The 14398-nt window shown below is 41.0% G+C and overlaps 1 protein-coding gene across 2 annotated transcripts in view; it reads left to right on the forward strand.

Moving 5' to 3' along the window:
• The window catches only part of lsamp (limbic system associated membrane protein), a 1260578-nt gene that overhangs the window by 765727 nt on the left and 480453 nt on the right, over positions 1-14398 (forward strand). The window contains exon 1 of one of the 2 annotated variants that reach the window (XM_026192044.1): positions 5964-6638. The exons of the other annotated variant lie outside the window; for it this stretch is intronic. Within the exon in view, the coding sequence (XP_026047829.1) occupies positions 6575-6638 (64 nt within the window). The 5' untranslated portion in view covers positions 5964-6574. Of the gene's footprint in view, positions 1-5963; positions 6639-14398 lie in introns of those variants that run through there. 2 annotated transcript variants of the gene reach the window in all.

The raw sequence follows: 14398 nt of genomic DNA on the forward strand, positions 1-14398 counted from the left end.
AGACTTCATAAGCGTGCTTTCATTTTATTTATTTACTTAATAGTATGTAAGAAAAAAAACATTATCAGTACATGTGGGTTTTCTGTATTTCCTGAAATAAAGAGCAACTTGAGGTGGAAAGAATGACAGTATAGAAAGATGCTCATTAGCGAAGAAGCAGCAAGTCTGCTTGGAGAAAGATGAAAAGAGCAAAAGGTAGATAAGAACAAAGGTGGACCTTCAGCTGTTGAACATGTCCACGAGGATCTCTGTTTGTGTTCATGCAGCAGGTATCTGTATCCTGTTTCTGGTTCAGTTACTCTCACTGGAGCAGAACGGTTTTTATTCAGCATGTCTCCCCACCTGTCTGATCCTATTAGACCACAACACGTCTGCTTAGCTGATCAGGGCTGGAACCCAGCAGAGTGTGAGCTGATGACTGTTGATAATGAAGAAAATGAGGATTAAATCACTTGGTAATAGAAATTAGATGAGTGCATGTGACCGCTCTAATGTAATGGTGGTTCAGACCATTTTTTTAAAAATAGGGCAAAGTACAGTAGCTCATATACAAATTCATTCCACATTATCCCATTATGCGAACATCGTGACTCCCTCGGTCTCTCCGACACTACCACCTCCAACAAACAAACACGCACTTCCATGTTGTGTCCTTTAAACCAGGACAAAGCTCCGTGTATCCTTCAGTCATGTCACTGTCTGTCTGTCTGCTTCATATCAGAGAGCTTTGAATAAAATAAATAAAACAACAGTGCCATTCTATTGAAAATAATTAGAGATGTTATTGTCCATTACATCCACAACTTTACATATAAATAATTTTTTAATGTGACATAAAAAAAGATTTATCTTGAATTGAATAATGTTTTATTTACTGTGAATTCTTTTAAGTTGTGTTTTTATGAAAGGGCTGAGGAAAGGTTATGGAAATAGGCTGATGGCTGCATTTCTGTTTAAGGAGTCAAAATTTCCCAGCATTCCCAGGCTTCCATTGAAGTTGCAGCTTGAGTAATTGTTCATCTTTATCTCCCTCTGCTCGGTTTTTTTCTGCTTCCTTTCTCCTACCACCTGCTCCTTTTGACAGTCTTCCTAACTGAGCAGCTACAGACAGTATGGTAACAAGTGTTAACCACTGTGCTGCTAGTTGTGAAAAGAAATAACATCAAATTACAAATGAGCCTCATTTGTGCAGCAGGTTCAGCTCAACAGAGCCTGAACACAGACCGAAAGGTAAACGAGTAAATACGGGTGATGAACAGACTCGATTATCTTTAACAGATGAGACTATTACATTGGAGCTTAAAGTTAATACGTTTCATCATATATATCTATATATCTATGTGCTCTCACATTTCATTAACCTTCACAATCATATATTCATTGACCAATTTCTTTTTTTTATTCGTTTTTAAAGAATGACAAATGCAGGATTAAAATGAATGCTTTACTTTGCCTTCCAGTTTGAATTGATGAAATATAATAACATAGTTAAAGCAGTGGTTTTGTATGGATGATGGTGATTTACTGTCTTAACTGAACCTGTGGACATTTTTTTTCACTAGATGGGCATCGTTTTTATTCCTCTGGCATCTAAAATTGCTGTTCTGTCAAAGCCACTGGAATCTCAGAGTGCTTGTGTTTGGTCCTTGTAGTGTTGTAATACTCAAGGTATTGATAACTGTGAGAAAGCTCCCATTGAAACAGCTCTATTTTACCAACTCATGACAAACAACAGGTATTTATCCAGAAGTATTTGGACAATGATATTCCATCTTCTTCCTCTTATCCAAGGCCAGGTCGCGGTGCAGCAGCCTAAGCAGAGAAGCTCAGACCTCCCTCTCCCCAGCCACCTCCTCCAGCTTGTCCGGGGGAACACCAAGGCTATCCCAGGCCAGCCGAGAGATATAATCTCTCCAGCGTGTCCTGGCCCTGAACCTTGGCCTCCTCTTGGTGGGACATGCCTAGAACACCTCACCCAGGAGGCGCCCAGGAGGCATCCTTGTCAGATGCCCAAACCACCTCAACTGGCTCCTTTTAATGTGGAGGAGCAGCAGCTCTACTCTGAGCCCCTCCTGGATGGCTGAACTTCTCACCCTACCTCTAAGGAATAGGCCAGCCATACTTCGAAGGAAACTCATTTCTGCTGCCATGACAATGATTGTAATTTTACTTCTGCGCAGTGCTATAGTGGGGTTTACACCAAAAATTCAAAATGTGATCAAAGTGCAGACATCCAGCTTTAACCTCACTCTCTGTCAGTTTCAAGGAAACTTCAGATCTTCCAGGATATTAACAAGACAGACGGGACGGCTCATTGGTGAGCCCCAATCACAGAGGATGTTGTAGTCCACTGAGAGTTACTGCTGATGCAGTTCCTGTTGTTCAGATCATCATTTTCGAATGATGCTCTTTAGAGAAAACTCACCACATTGATATCAAGCTTCTTCAAGACTTCATAGGAAAGATTGTTTGATTTATTCTTGTCAGCAACTTGTGATGCAGTTCTCGCAAGCACCGTTAGTGCTGTTAGTTACTGAGGATGTGTGACATTAATATGTGAAGCAATTAGTGGAGTTAAGCGCAAGAACAGTTAGCTTGTAATTAGCAAAGCACCATCTGTGGTTACCATGACGAGACATCGTGGTCGGTGTTACTTCATTTTGTGAGGTCGAATATTTTCATGAATCTTACTTTAAAGGCATTTTTATGATTTTGCCTGCAGTGTAGTGAACAATAACAAAGCCCGGAATATGTTTGCATTTCACATACCTCTATGAACGTTGCTCATAGTCAGATTTCGCACCTACATCTCTGATGGTTATACATTTTATGACTTTGCCCATGTTAGGAGCGCTAAGCTTGCATACATACATTTGGCACCACTACACCTACATATATTTAGAAGTTGTTTGTGCAGGCCTAAACGGAAGCCGGTACAGAAATGGGGAAGCTAAACCAGGGTAAAGGTTGTTATACAGAAATAGGAGAGGCAGATTACCACCCCAGATGGAAAGTAGCGGGCCAAGAGGATGGGACCAGCCCGTGTAAACACGACACAGGAAACTGATCTTTGACACCACAGTCGGGAACCCCTTTTACAGCTAAGAAACAGCAATGATGAAGTGAAGAAAAAACACTGTCATTTTAATCGCTAACTTTTTATTTATTATATTTTTGTAGCTGTATATGCTTGCCTCATCTATCTGTTCTCTCTATATTTGGGATGACCTCTGTTAGAACTGAAATCAAGCTCCCTGTTGGAAATAAAAGGCCCAGTGACAGAGTCCAGCACACTTTAACTATATCTGAACCAGAAGGTGGTGCTTTGCTCTGCAGTCATTTGGCTCTCTGCTGGATGTAAAGCATAATGAGACCTCAAAGTCTTTAGGGAAGCTCTCATAGGTTTTTCATGCCAGCTGAGGGCTGCAGTGTTGCAGCGGGGAGCTCAAGTCTAATAAGAGAAAAACAGTCATAAATCAAATGTTCTCAGAACAGGCACAGGTAATCAGCTGGGGTCTGGTGTGGTGGAAAACACTGGGGTGGAGTCACTAGAAATAGACAGAGCAACTCTTTATTGAGGACACAGACCAACAGCAAAACTAGAGCTCCAAGAGTCATTAGCATCAGAGTACCACGGAGCATCTGTGACTTTACTGTAAATGATTCCTTCCTGGAGGATGCAACGCAGAGTGGAGAGAGTGCTGTCTAATGTGGTGTCATATTTAGAGGTTAAATCAATAATTATCTTTTCTGGGCTGTATCCTGATACTTGATTGATGGAAGTTGAAGCTCACACTTTGGGAAGGAGTGCCGTCAGACATGATGGACTTTGCTCATCATTACTCCCCATGTGATTTTCGCAGCGGTACTTACAGGAATGGTGGACACAGCTATACACTCACTGTCCATTTTCCATGACCTTAGGACATTTTTTCAGTTTTATTCTCTTAAATCTAGAATGCAGTTGGAACAATCTTACAGTTATATCTCAACGTGACTTGTTAAAATCTGCAGGAGGCAGTAAACATACTGACCGCTCGTAGGAAGTAAATGTACCAGAATATTAATCGTTCTCTTCACATTTCACCTCTATTTAGCATCACATTGGCTTTTTGCTTTGAGGGATAAATGCCATCTAATGTGTAGACTTGCTGGGATGGATATTTTTTGCTCTCACAGGTGATGTTCAGAAAAGTTCAAGGCTGCAGCGCGTGTGTGAAAATGGCTACAGTTTGTTACCACTCCAAGCACCAAAAACGGGTGGCGGCAATCTGGATTTGAACAGAAGCTGCAAGCAACACCTCAAGATAACAGTTTAGAGCAGAGTCTGTGAAATAACTCAGAACTGACTCAACTCAACTCTAAAGTCTGTGAAATTACCAGCTCTTAATATTGCCTCTCTCTACTCTTTTTTTCTGTATAATTTTCTTTCTTTGATCTTTCTGTCTTCAGTCGTCACTTTCTCGTTATTTCTTTGTCTGCACTCTGAGGTGTGTCGATTATTTAACAGAATAACTAAGCCTGACGTGTGTTCTACACAGTCCTGTATCTATAGTCCATCATCACTGCAAGGCTACATACTTCCTCATCAGAGGGACCCAACAACTTCTAATCACAGTCGGCACAGGCTGAAATTCATTAGAATTAGCTTAAGGATTTCACACTCACATTCAAAGGTTTGCCTGAGGACAGAAACACTGTGGGCTGGAAATTAATTATGAATCAGGACACTTAGCGGTCAGGAGCTTTGACCTTGGCGTTCAGTGTTAGACATGAGTGGACGGCGCTCACTGTTAAAGGAATCAGAATGTTTCTTTTGAATTAATGGAAAGGAATAAAGATGGCATGTTCTGACTGACCAGGCCCCTGTAACAGCTGGGAAATCGCCCGGAATTAGTTAGTTTGATTAGAACGGCTACATTTAGCTCATTTCTGGATTCATAGGACATCAGTGTCTTATTCCAGAGTTGGCAACATTCCGGTTTTTTTTTTTTGCTTTGAAGCATGCAAAGTAATTAATGTGAAATAACCAAGCTAATAATTACAAAGAAAAGTGTTTAATATTCAACATATTTCAGTTTTTATTTATACATATCTTTATGTAAGTCACATTGAGAGAAAGCTGAGAGATGGTCAGTGATTACCACATGTGAAGGACTAAGGCTTTGACTGAAGATTAGTATTATGAGCCTGTTTCGAGGCTTTGAGGAGCACTGAAGATATGAAGAGGTCCATAAACCCTTAGGTAGATATCCACATGCACAGAGAGCTCTGATATCCTGTGGATGTGAATAATGCATAAAAGCATAATACACTTTTCATCCATCTGGCCAATTATTTATTTCTTTTTAATTTTTTTTTTCTAAAACGAACTCGAACATGAAACGAATCTTCCGTCTGACAATCAGCACTCAGTTCTCTGACAGCGGGTTATATTTTTCAATGTGCCGCTTCGGTAGGATACCATCTAACCTTTGCTGCTGGCGTGTTATCATAAAAGCACTCCAAACTATAAATGAACACAGTGATGGAAACAGGTGGGGGAATGTAAATGAACTCTCTGAGCACAATCCCCCAGTGATATGAGGTCCTGTGGGTGAAAGCGTCACAGGTGAAAATGAGCAGAAAAGTGCAAATAATAACACGGAGCTCCAAGCAAGTGAGTCTTGTACAGGATGGCAGAGACACAAATTAATACTGTGACATTAAACATGTAGACTTTTTTTTTTTTTTTGCTAATTTCTCTGCATTTATAAAACAATGAGCTGGTCTAGAAAAAAAGTCAGTTGATGAAAAGCTTTGAGTGCAGTGAGGTCTTTATATATTTGGACTTAAGTGTTGCAACTTTGCATCTGAATGTCAGCACAGTGGGATAGTTTTGTTGTACTTCAGTCACATGTTGGTAGTTTTTGTGATTTACAGAGGCGAAATTACAAACAACGCGATGTAATTTCTTCTTTGCCTTGTGGCTGTGACTTGTCTGATTTCAGAATGAAAGTCCTGGTCTTATTTTGCATCCAGAAAAAAGAACCAAACTCATTTAAAAAAACCAAAAAACTACTGTAAGATTTCGGAACAGCCTGCTGCAATTACAGTACAGGCGGTCACATAAAATATCGTATTAATATTGCGTATCTGTTTATAGTGTCTATATATTTTGTACCATATGAAGCCACATGATAGCCTTAATCCATACAGTACGAATACATGTAGAGATGTGAGTATGAAGGGATGAAATACGGGGCATCCTTCTTTTTGAGTTCATATCTAAAATTGTGAATACCTGTAAAATATTTGGATCATAGCTGTAGTGCCGCCTCAAAGTGAGAGCCACCGGGGTGACTGTAACGTGGGTGAGATGGAAGATTCTCGGTAGGGGTCGCTAATGTCCGCGCAAAGGTAGCAGAAGAATCAGTGACGGTCTCAGGCTCTCCTACTCATCAGCTCCGCTCAGGCTGGGATTTCTTCCTCCGCTCGGCTTCATCTGCAGCGCTTTCTCGTCTGGAAACTTACCGCTGGAGACGGAGCCTCATCTGGAGGAGCGCGGAGCTTTTGCACCTGAGTGAAGGACACCATGGCTTACTTCTGGATACACACCGCGTGGATCGCCGGCGTCGCTTTCCTCTTTGGATTTCAAGGCAAGGGACCGTTTTATTCTTTTCATTTGGTTTCCCGCTAGGAATCACTGGAGTTAAGAGGAAAATGACATCAACAGTGGATATTTAATGTGCGTCTGTCCGTCCGGTGCTGACTCGAGTTATGAAGGTATGTGAAGAGACTTCCCTTCCTGTGAAACACCTGACAGGGCAGAGAAGTGGGGAGTCCTCGCGGTGAAGCTTCTCACTTTTACTGTTACAGCAGAGCGCCGTTTGGTCTGAATAAAGTTAGTGGTGAGTGTCTCGGAGCTGAGCTGACAGCAGTGAGCGCGCAGTAGCGCCCTGTGACACAGAAAAGAGCAGCACTGGAGGCTGATACCCCTGACAGCTTCACTTGAGTCTCCTCAGCAGGGGAGTAGAGCATTGCAGAAACGTGGAGGGTGCTGGACTGTCAGCTCAACAGTTGTGGTTTTGTAGTGACGCATACTGTAGATCAGTTTGGATCATTCGTTTATGATCCTTTGCAGTCTTTTTGGCACTGCGCTCATCGTGGCAATGAGCCCATTACTGTGGATATGTGATTCATGTGGACTGTTGAGGAAGGGAAAAAACAAAACAGTGTGTGGTAGAAAACGAGTAAAAGAGGATAGTATGTTTGCAGTTAAAGGGGAGATTGGTTTTCGTGTCTTCTCGCTTGTCTATTTTAGCAATTAAATGCCGGCTTTAACTAATGATGCTCTCCAGACTGTGAGCAGATCGGCACTAAAGGAATTTAGGAAGAGAGTGGTGACAGAAGCTGCTTAGTCTGAACTGACGAGAAAAACATTTTTAGGTAAGAAAATATTATCAAATACTTAACAGTCAGCTGGAATAATAATAATAATAATAATAATAATAATAATAATAATAAGAAGAAGAAGAAGAAGAAGAAGAAGAAGAAGAAGAAGAATTAAAAGGTGATAGTCAGTGAGTAAGAGCAGTTAACACATTTCTGTTTAAACCAAGGCACGTGCTGAAGTGTTAAGGATGAACACCACTGAGAGAACCAAGACCTCCATCACCTACAAAGCTGCCTTCCAATTATGTGCATAGATTAGCTTCACCCGCAGCAAATTCTTTCTTGGCAGGACCACAGATGCTGAGGAATGTGTGCATGTCAGTCAAAAGCAAGCAAAAAAAAGCTTATGAATTGTTGATTGGTATTATATTTCAGGGGCGTTAGCACTTAACTCATTGATCTGCTGATGGAAGAAAATGATTTCCTGGCTTGAAGACAGTATGGAAACATCCATCCATACTTAAGCAAGTATATATGGATAAACAAACAACCTACTTCTTTTAAAACCATTGTATTCTCCTCTAAAATGAAACAACATTCACTGACAATTCTGTGTGTCAGTGTGTGCATGTTCTCCGTGTGCTTGTGTGGGTGTCCTCTGGTTACTCTGGTTTCCTTCCACAGGCCAAAAACATTGTCGTACTTCTGAATTGGCCATACGTAGACTGTGAGAGTGTGTGGTTTCCTGTCTCTGTGTCTCAGCTCTGTGATAGACTGAAACTGATGTGTCCATCCCAGAGTGTAGCCCTCCTTATCATTTGACTTTTGTCAAGTGACCCAGACTCAAACTTGGATAAGCAGTTAAAAAAATGGATGGTGTAAGAAAGTGGTTGATGGATGCGTGCCGCCCACTGCAGCATGACATACTTACACTTTTAGAGTTTTTGCAGTATTTTGGTACATGCTGAGCATGTTTAATGATCAGCGACGGTACTAAAAACCACCTGGCTAACATTGTGTCGGTACACCTGCAAAAAATGTTCTGACTCATCACAGCATTGACACGGGACCTCAAGGGGTATTGCTGGGTTTGTGTGGATGACTTGAGGCACATAGCAGTAAAATCTTGTAAAATTGCAGAATCTTTAACCTCCTAAGACCCGAACTCTTCCACGGCATGCATTTTTAATTTATCTTTGATATGGCTGATTAGGGTCCGATGAATGAAAAAACAAAGAATTACCAGATTTATTTTTTTTTACCCATTTTTGCTTCTAAGAAAAATGAGAGCCACAAATAAGGATATTCGTTTAAAATTTCGATAGAACAGTAGCAGTATAATGTCTTTGTAAGTGGATATCAGGCCCTTGTAGAGCAAAATTGAGTATTTGGGTCTAAATAACCAAAAATGTGATGTCCACATATGTGGACGCCAGGTCCTAGGAGGTTAAAAAGTTTGCAACTAATAAGTAATGAAAAACAGTTCCCTTTTTACTGTGGGAAGAAAGAAGTCTTCAGAACTGAGTCAGTCTACAGAAAGATTGTCAGTGCTATGAATAAAAATTGGCATATGTCTACATTAGCAGAATTATGCCTATTATGTTAGCATTGTGAAGAAGCCAGATGTAATCACTGCCTATTGTATTTTCTGTTCACTGAAGCATTATAATTTTGCTATTACTGTCATGCAGACCAATCACACTAGCTGTGGCGTGGGTTGCCACAGTTTGTAGTTACATGTTTAGGAGGGTGCAAGTCAGGTCGCGATGTGGTCAACAGTGTAAGCTATGCTGTAGGTAAGATTATGCTGCAGGTTACAGCCACAAGTATGGGACTACGCTATACTGAAGATGATGAACACAGTATTATGAATACAGCTTGACATTAGCCTCTACTATACAGCAGCGACAGACCAAAACCAAAAAGAAAATATAGCAGTTCGGGCAAAATATGAATTCATTTTGAATTTAAAATTGATTTAAAGATTTAAAATTGGAGAAATCTCTGTGCCCAGTGGACAAGGATGAAAATCAATGTTAAATGCCTGTGATCTTTGGGCCCTCAGGTGGCACCGCACAAAAAATGAGGTATGATTCTGTCATTGACCCATACCTGATTCCACGGGCTCGGGAACGTGTTCAGAAACAACCCAGTGTGCCATGCATTCCACAAATACAGGTCAAATGTCTATCACGCAAAGAAAAAGCCATATTGGAACATGATCAAGAAATGCTGCCGTTTGCTTTGGACCAAAGCACATTTAAAATGCACTGAGGGGAACTAGAAAATCCTTCTGTGGTCAGATGAATCGAAATGTTTAATTCTTTTTGGAAAACATGAATACAACATCCTCCAGACTAAAGAGGAGCAGGACCATATGCTCCATTTCCAATTACATGTTTTTCAGTGACGCTCTTGCATATTTCAGCAAGATAATTCTAATTTCTCTACAGCAGAAAACTCCCATCCCAACATTTTTGAAATGTGTTGCCACCATCAAAGTCAAAATAAACAACTATTTTTCTTAAAAAGGTTCAATTATTCAATTTAAGTTTTTTTCAATCATGGGTTTACAAGATTTGTAAATCACTGCATTCTGGTTTTATTCAAATTTTGCACAGTGTCTGAGCTTTTTGAGTGGACTTGGATTGTATTTTCCGAACTCCTAGAAAATAATGACTTTACCTGTTGAAAACCTGAACTGCACGAGTGAGGGGCAAAAAAAGAAAAGATAAAATATCTATAGTTAGGATTCCTGTCACTATCTCTTACATTAAACTACGAGTTAGTAAGCTGTCAAAGTTTTTCTTTTTTCTCTTTCCCTCCCCTTCAACATTTCTCTCATTCTCTCATGAGCTCCTTATTGTCCCTTAGTGGCTTTTTGAAAAAATCTTTGTCGACCAAAGCCATCCTTTCTTTGTTTATATCTAGACCTCTACTGGAATTATTTTCCCAGTGCTGCATGCGCATGACAGACAGTAAAATCATTGACTGCAGGCTGAGCCATTGTTTCCTCTGAGGGGAGCAGTGATAGCCATCTCTCTGCAAAGCTACTTTAAAACTGTCATCTGCTGTGACTTCAATTGATTTGGATGTTGACACTGTTTGCTGCCGGCTTTTCAAAGTGCAGCCAATGAACCAGACCGCCTGATAAACCAATTTCATGAAATAATATACTTGCATGAATGTGGGGTGGGCTTTTGGGAAAGACTTTGAATTTTATGTGTATATTTGCCCTTTTCCTTAATTATGTAATCAGCTCAGCTACTTTCTTCAGTTAACAAGTATTTATCAATCAATCAATCAATCTTTATTAGCAGACTTGATGTCCATAAAAACAAGACAGAAGAAACACACAACACCCCCCCAACCCCCCCCCCACCCCCCCCCCCCAAAAAACCCCACAAGGTATAAACCTTAAAAAAAAAAAAAAAAAAAAAAAAAAAAATATATATATATATATATATATATATATATATATATATATATATAAAGCATTTGTAAAAATATAAAACCATAATATACATAAAACACAATTACTTAAAAGAAATCAATAAATACACAAGCACTTCAACCAGTGCTTTCTCAGACTGGATGAGTAACGGGTACTACTCACTGTCAGATCTGTAAGTGCTAAAATTATACTGTTACTCGAACCATCCAGTCGTTCTCTAAAATTGAACATTAACTTTCTTAAAAGTGCTTTAAAAGTCCAAACACCCACAGCTACAAACATCTGTCTGGCACTACCCCTTCTAGGTATCCTGCAAAGGATTCTCATCGTATAATTATATGCAACATGCAGCTTCTGCATGCTACATTGTTTGTAGGATGACCACAAGGGGGCAGTATATAGCGGTGTGCAATACGCTTTAAACAAAACTTTTTTTAACTGGAAGTGAACAAAAGCTGAATTTGCGTGCAATAGTATTTGCCTGCACATAGAGCTTACACCGTTGTCTGTATATGTCATCATCATCATTCATTTGCTCAGTAATAAAATGACCGAGGTATTTCACCTTTTTATGAACTTTTTTTGTGCCAGTTTAAACAAAGGGAAATTTAGTTGTTTATCCTGCTTGGTTCTACATATCAAAACAGCACTTTTAACAGCATTGTACTTCATGTCATATTGCACACCATATTCAGTACAGACATTGAGAAGATCCTGTAACCCAGCACTGCTTGGACTAAAAACAACCAGATCATCTGCATACATAAGATGATTTATCAATGTTTTACCTAATATACACCCAGTGTTACAGGCTCTCAGCTGTATGGACAAATCATCAACACATAGATTAAATAAAATTGGAGACAAAATCCCACCCTGTCTAACACCATTGCTGACACCAAAGGGGGCAGAAATACTGCTTCTCCATTTAACCTGCATGTTCTTATGAGTGTAAGAGAGAATCCTCACGATGTATTGAGGAACTCCCCGTCTCTTCAGTTTATCAAAAAGTTTTCTGTGGTTCACTCGATCAAAAGCCTTAGAGTCATCAATGAAACACATGAGGACAGATGAATTTTTAGCCCTATACAAACTGACTATTTCCTTGAGTGCATATATGCACATGTCAGTGCCGTGCTTTGGTTTGAAGCCAAACTGATTATCCAGAGAAGAGATGAACACACTAACTCTGTCAAACAAGATTCTTTCTAACACCTTAGACAAAATACTGGCGAGTGCAATCGGCCTTTAATTATCCAAACAGCTCACTTTTGCAGCTTTGTCCTTCATAACTGGTACCAGTAAAATACACAGCATTGAGTCTGGTAATATGCCATGAATCATAAACCCAGTGAAACAGAGTGCTAGAAGAGGAGCTAGCCTCAAACTAGCATGTTTTAATACCCAGTTTAATACCCCTCCAGGTATTCTACCTCTGACTATAGCTGTGCTGAGATCAGTTGTTGATTCCCCCACTCCCAAAAAACTTGCATTTAGACAGTTAAGTTTTCCCAAGTCCTGTTTGGACAACCATGTCTCTTGCAAGCATAAAATGTCACAATCTGCAAGCAGACTGTCCACAACAATCCGTCGAGCTTTATCCCCTGCACTCTGTCACAAACGTAGACCACGACAGTTGTAAGATAATACCCGAATAGACATCTTCATGTTGATACGTTGGTACCAGAAGGCGCCGTTATCTCCCCTGCTGGATCCACTGTGCTTGGCACCACCGTACCGGGCTTACGAGGTTCATAAAAACGCCGGACCAGAGCCCCTTCAGGCCAGAGTTCAGGATTGTACATTTCACCCACATCATTACATTCAGCAGTAACCTTGAAAGAGCCGAACCTGCTACGTTTACTAGCAATTTTTTGACAGGTCACATCTCTTTTGAGTTTCTCTCTCAAATACAGAGCAAGAGTTTCTGCATCTACATCCAGGGCAAATTTAGTGGCAAACACGCTCACCAATTTAGTTTTCACAGTTCTGATTGTACTCACAGCTCCAGTGCCGATAATCGATACAGGTCCAGGCCTCTTATTGTGTCCAGTAGTAGCAGCATGCATTCCTGAACCCGGATTAATCTTCTCCAGCTTGTGACGAGACTTGCCATTTTTCACAACTTTACTCTATTGTGGGGAGCATGTAAGAAGTACTGTCTCAACGGGATCCTCTGTTGTTGCTGTAGTTTCCATATTACGACCTGAGGCTGTCGTCGGAGCCCGATCTTTACCACATAGCAACATCTCCGGACAAAAAGCTGACACTGTGCTTGTCCCAGTCCTTGAAGCAGCCAAAGCTCCGGCTCCCTGCCTTCCGCGCGGGCCGCCTTTATTTTGACTCCCCCACCGCTTCTCTGCGTGTTTCCCCAGGGGAAAGTGGGAAGCGGTCCCCGACCCCATTCAGAGTAACAGGCTCAGCCGGTACCTCAGGCCAACACTCAAGAGCAGTCACACGTTGGTCGACCTCCACAGCATCGGTCATAACTTGCTCTCAGACATCCGCCTGTAGTTTAACTACATGTTTTAAAGCACCCACCTCAGCATACAGCTGGTCCATTCGCCGTAGTAGACAACACACATCCATGCTGGAGTATGTAACAGGCGGCAAATCATCCAGATGATGAAAGACAAATCTTGGGATATTCTCCCCACACTCATTCAGCACTTTAAGACGGAGTCTAATATTGTTGGCGTCTTTATGCTGTCCTTTATATCCAACGCACCGCTGTGAGGTACTGGGGCAGAGCTCAGGGGGGCGACTGTGGCTCAGGGGTTTGGGAAGCGTATCTGTAACCGGAAGGTTGCTGGTTCGATCCCAGGGCTCTCTGCCCTGGTCGTTGTGTTCTTGGGCAAGACACTTTACCCTGCTGCCTACTGGTGTGGGCCAGAGGGGCCGATGGCGCGATATGGCAGCCTCGTTTCTGTCAGTCTGCCCCAGGGCAGCTGTGGCTACAACCGTAGCTTGCCTCCACCAGTGTGTAAATGAATAGTGGTATTGTAAAGCGCTTTGGGTGCCTTGAAAAGCGCTATATAAATCCAATCCATTATTATTATTAAAACTTTCTTGGAGGCTTCAATCCCCTTGGATTCAAATGTGTTCGTGGCCAACAACACAATTTCATCCTGACTTAAAGTTTTTTACAGCAATGAAATTAAGTAGTTCATCCTCTACAATTACCCTTCCATCAGTTGTTTTATATATCTCTGGTTTTACCGCTTGTGACCGTTTGAAAAGTCGGAGCTACGTCTGCACCACCACCTGCTACATCCACCATCTTGTTTCGTCTTAGCCTTATTTATCTTCTGCTGAGCATCAATTTTAATCACTCAGGTAGATTTGTGTTCCACCTACTCTGTCTCCCTCTAACAAGGCCAGCTGCTAAAATGTGAGTAATAATTCATCACCAGCGCGGTGTATGGATTCTCGTTTATATTTACACTATATTAAGTAGTTAAATTGAAAAATACTGCATTTATCAAAAGCCGCAAACAGGATAACTGAGGAGTTATAAGTGGTCCTGTTTAATAAAGTGAGACAATGCAGTAAGAGCTCATTCATTATTCC

The sequence above is a fragment of the Astatotilapia calliptera genome, chromosome 14, assembly GCF_900246225.1.
Source record: "Astatotilapia calliptera chromosome 14, fAstCal1.2, whole genome shotgun sequence".
NCBI lineage: Eukaryota > Metazoa > Chordata > Actinopteri > Cichliformes > Cichlidae > Astatotilapia > Astatotilapia calliptera.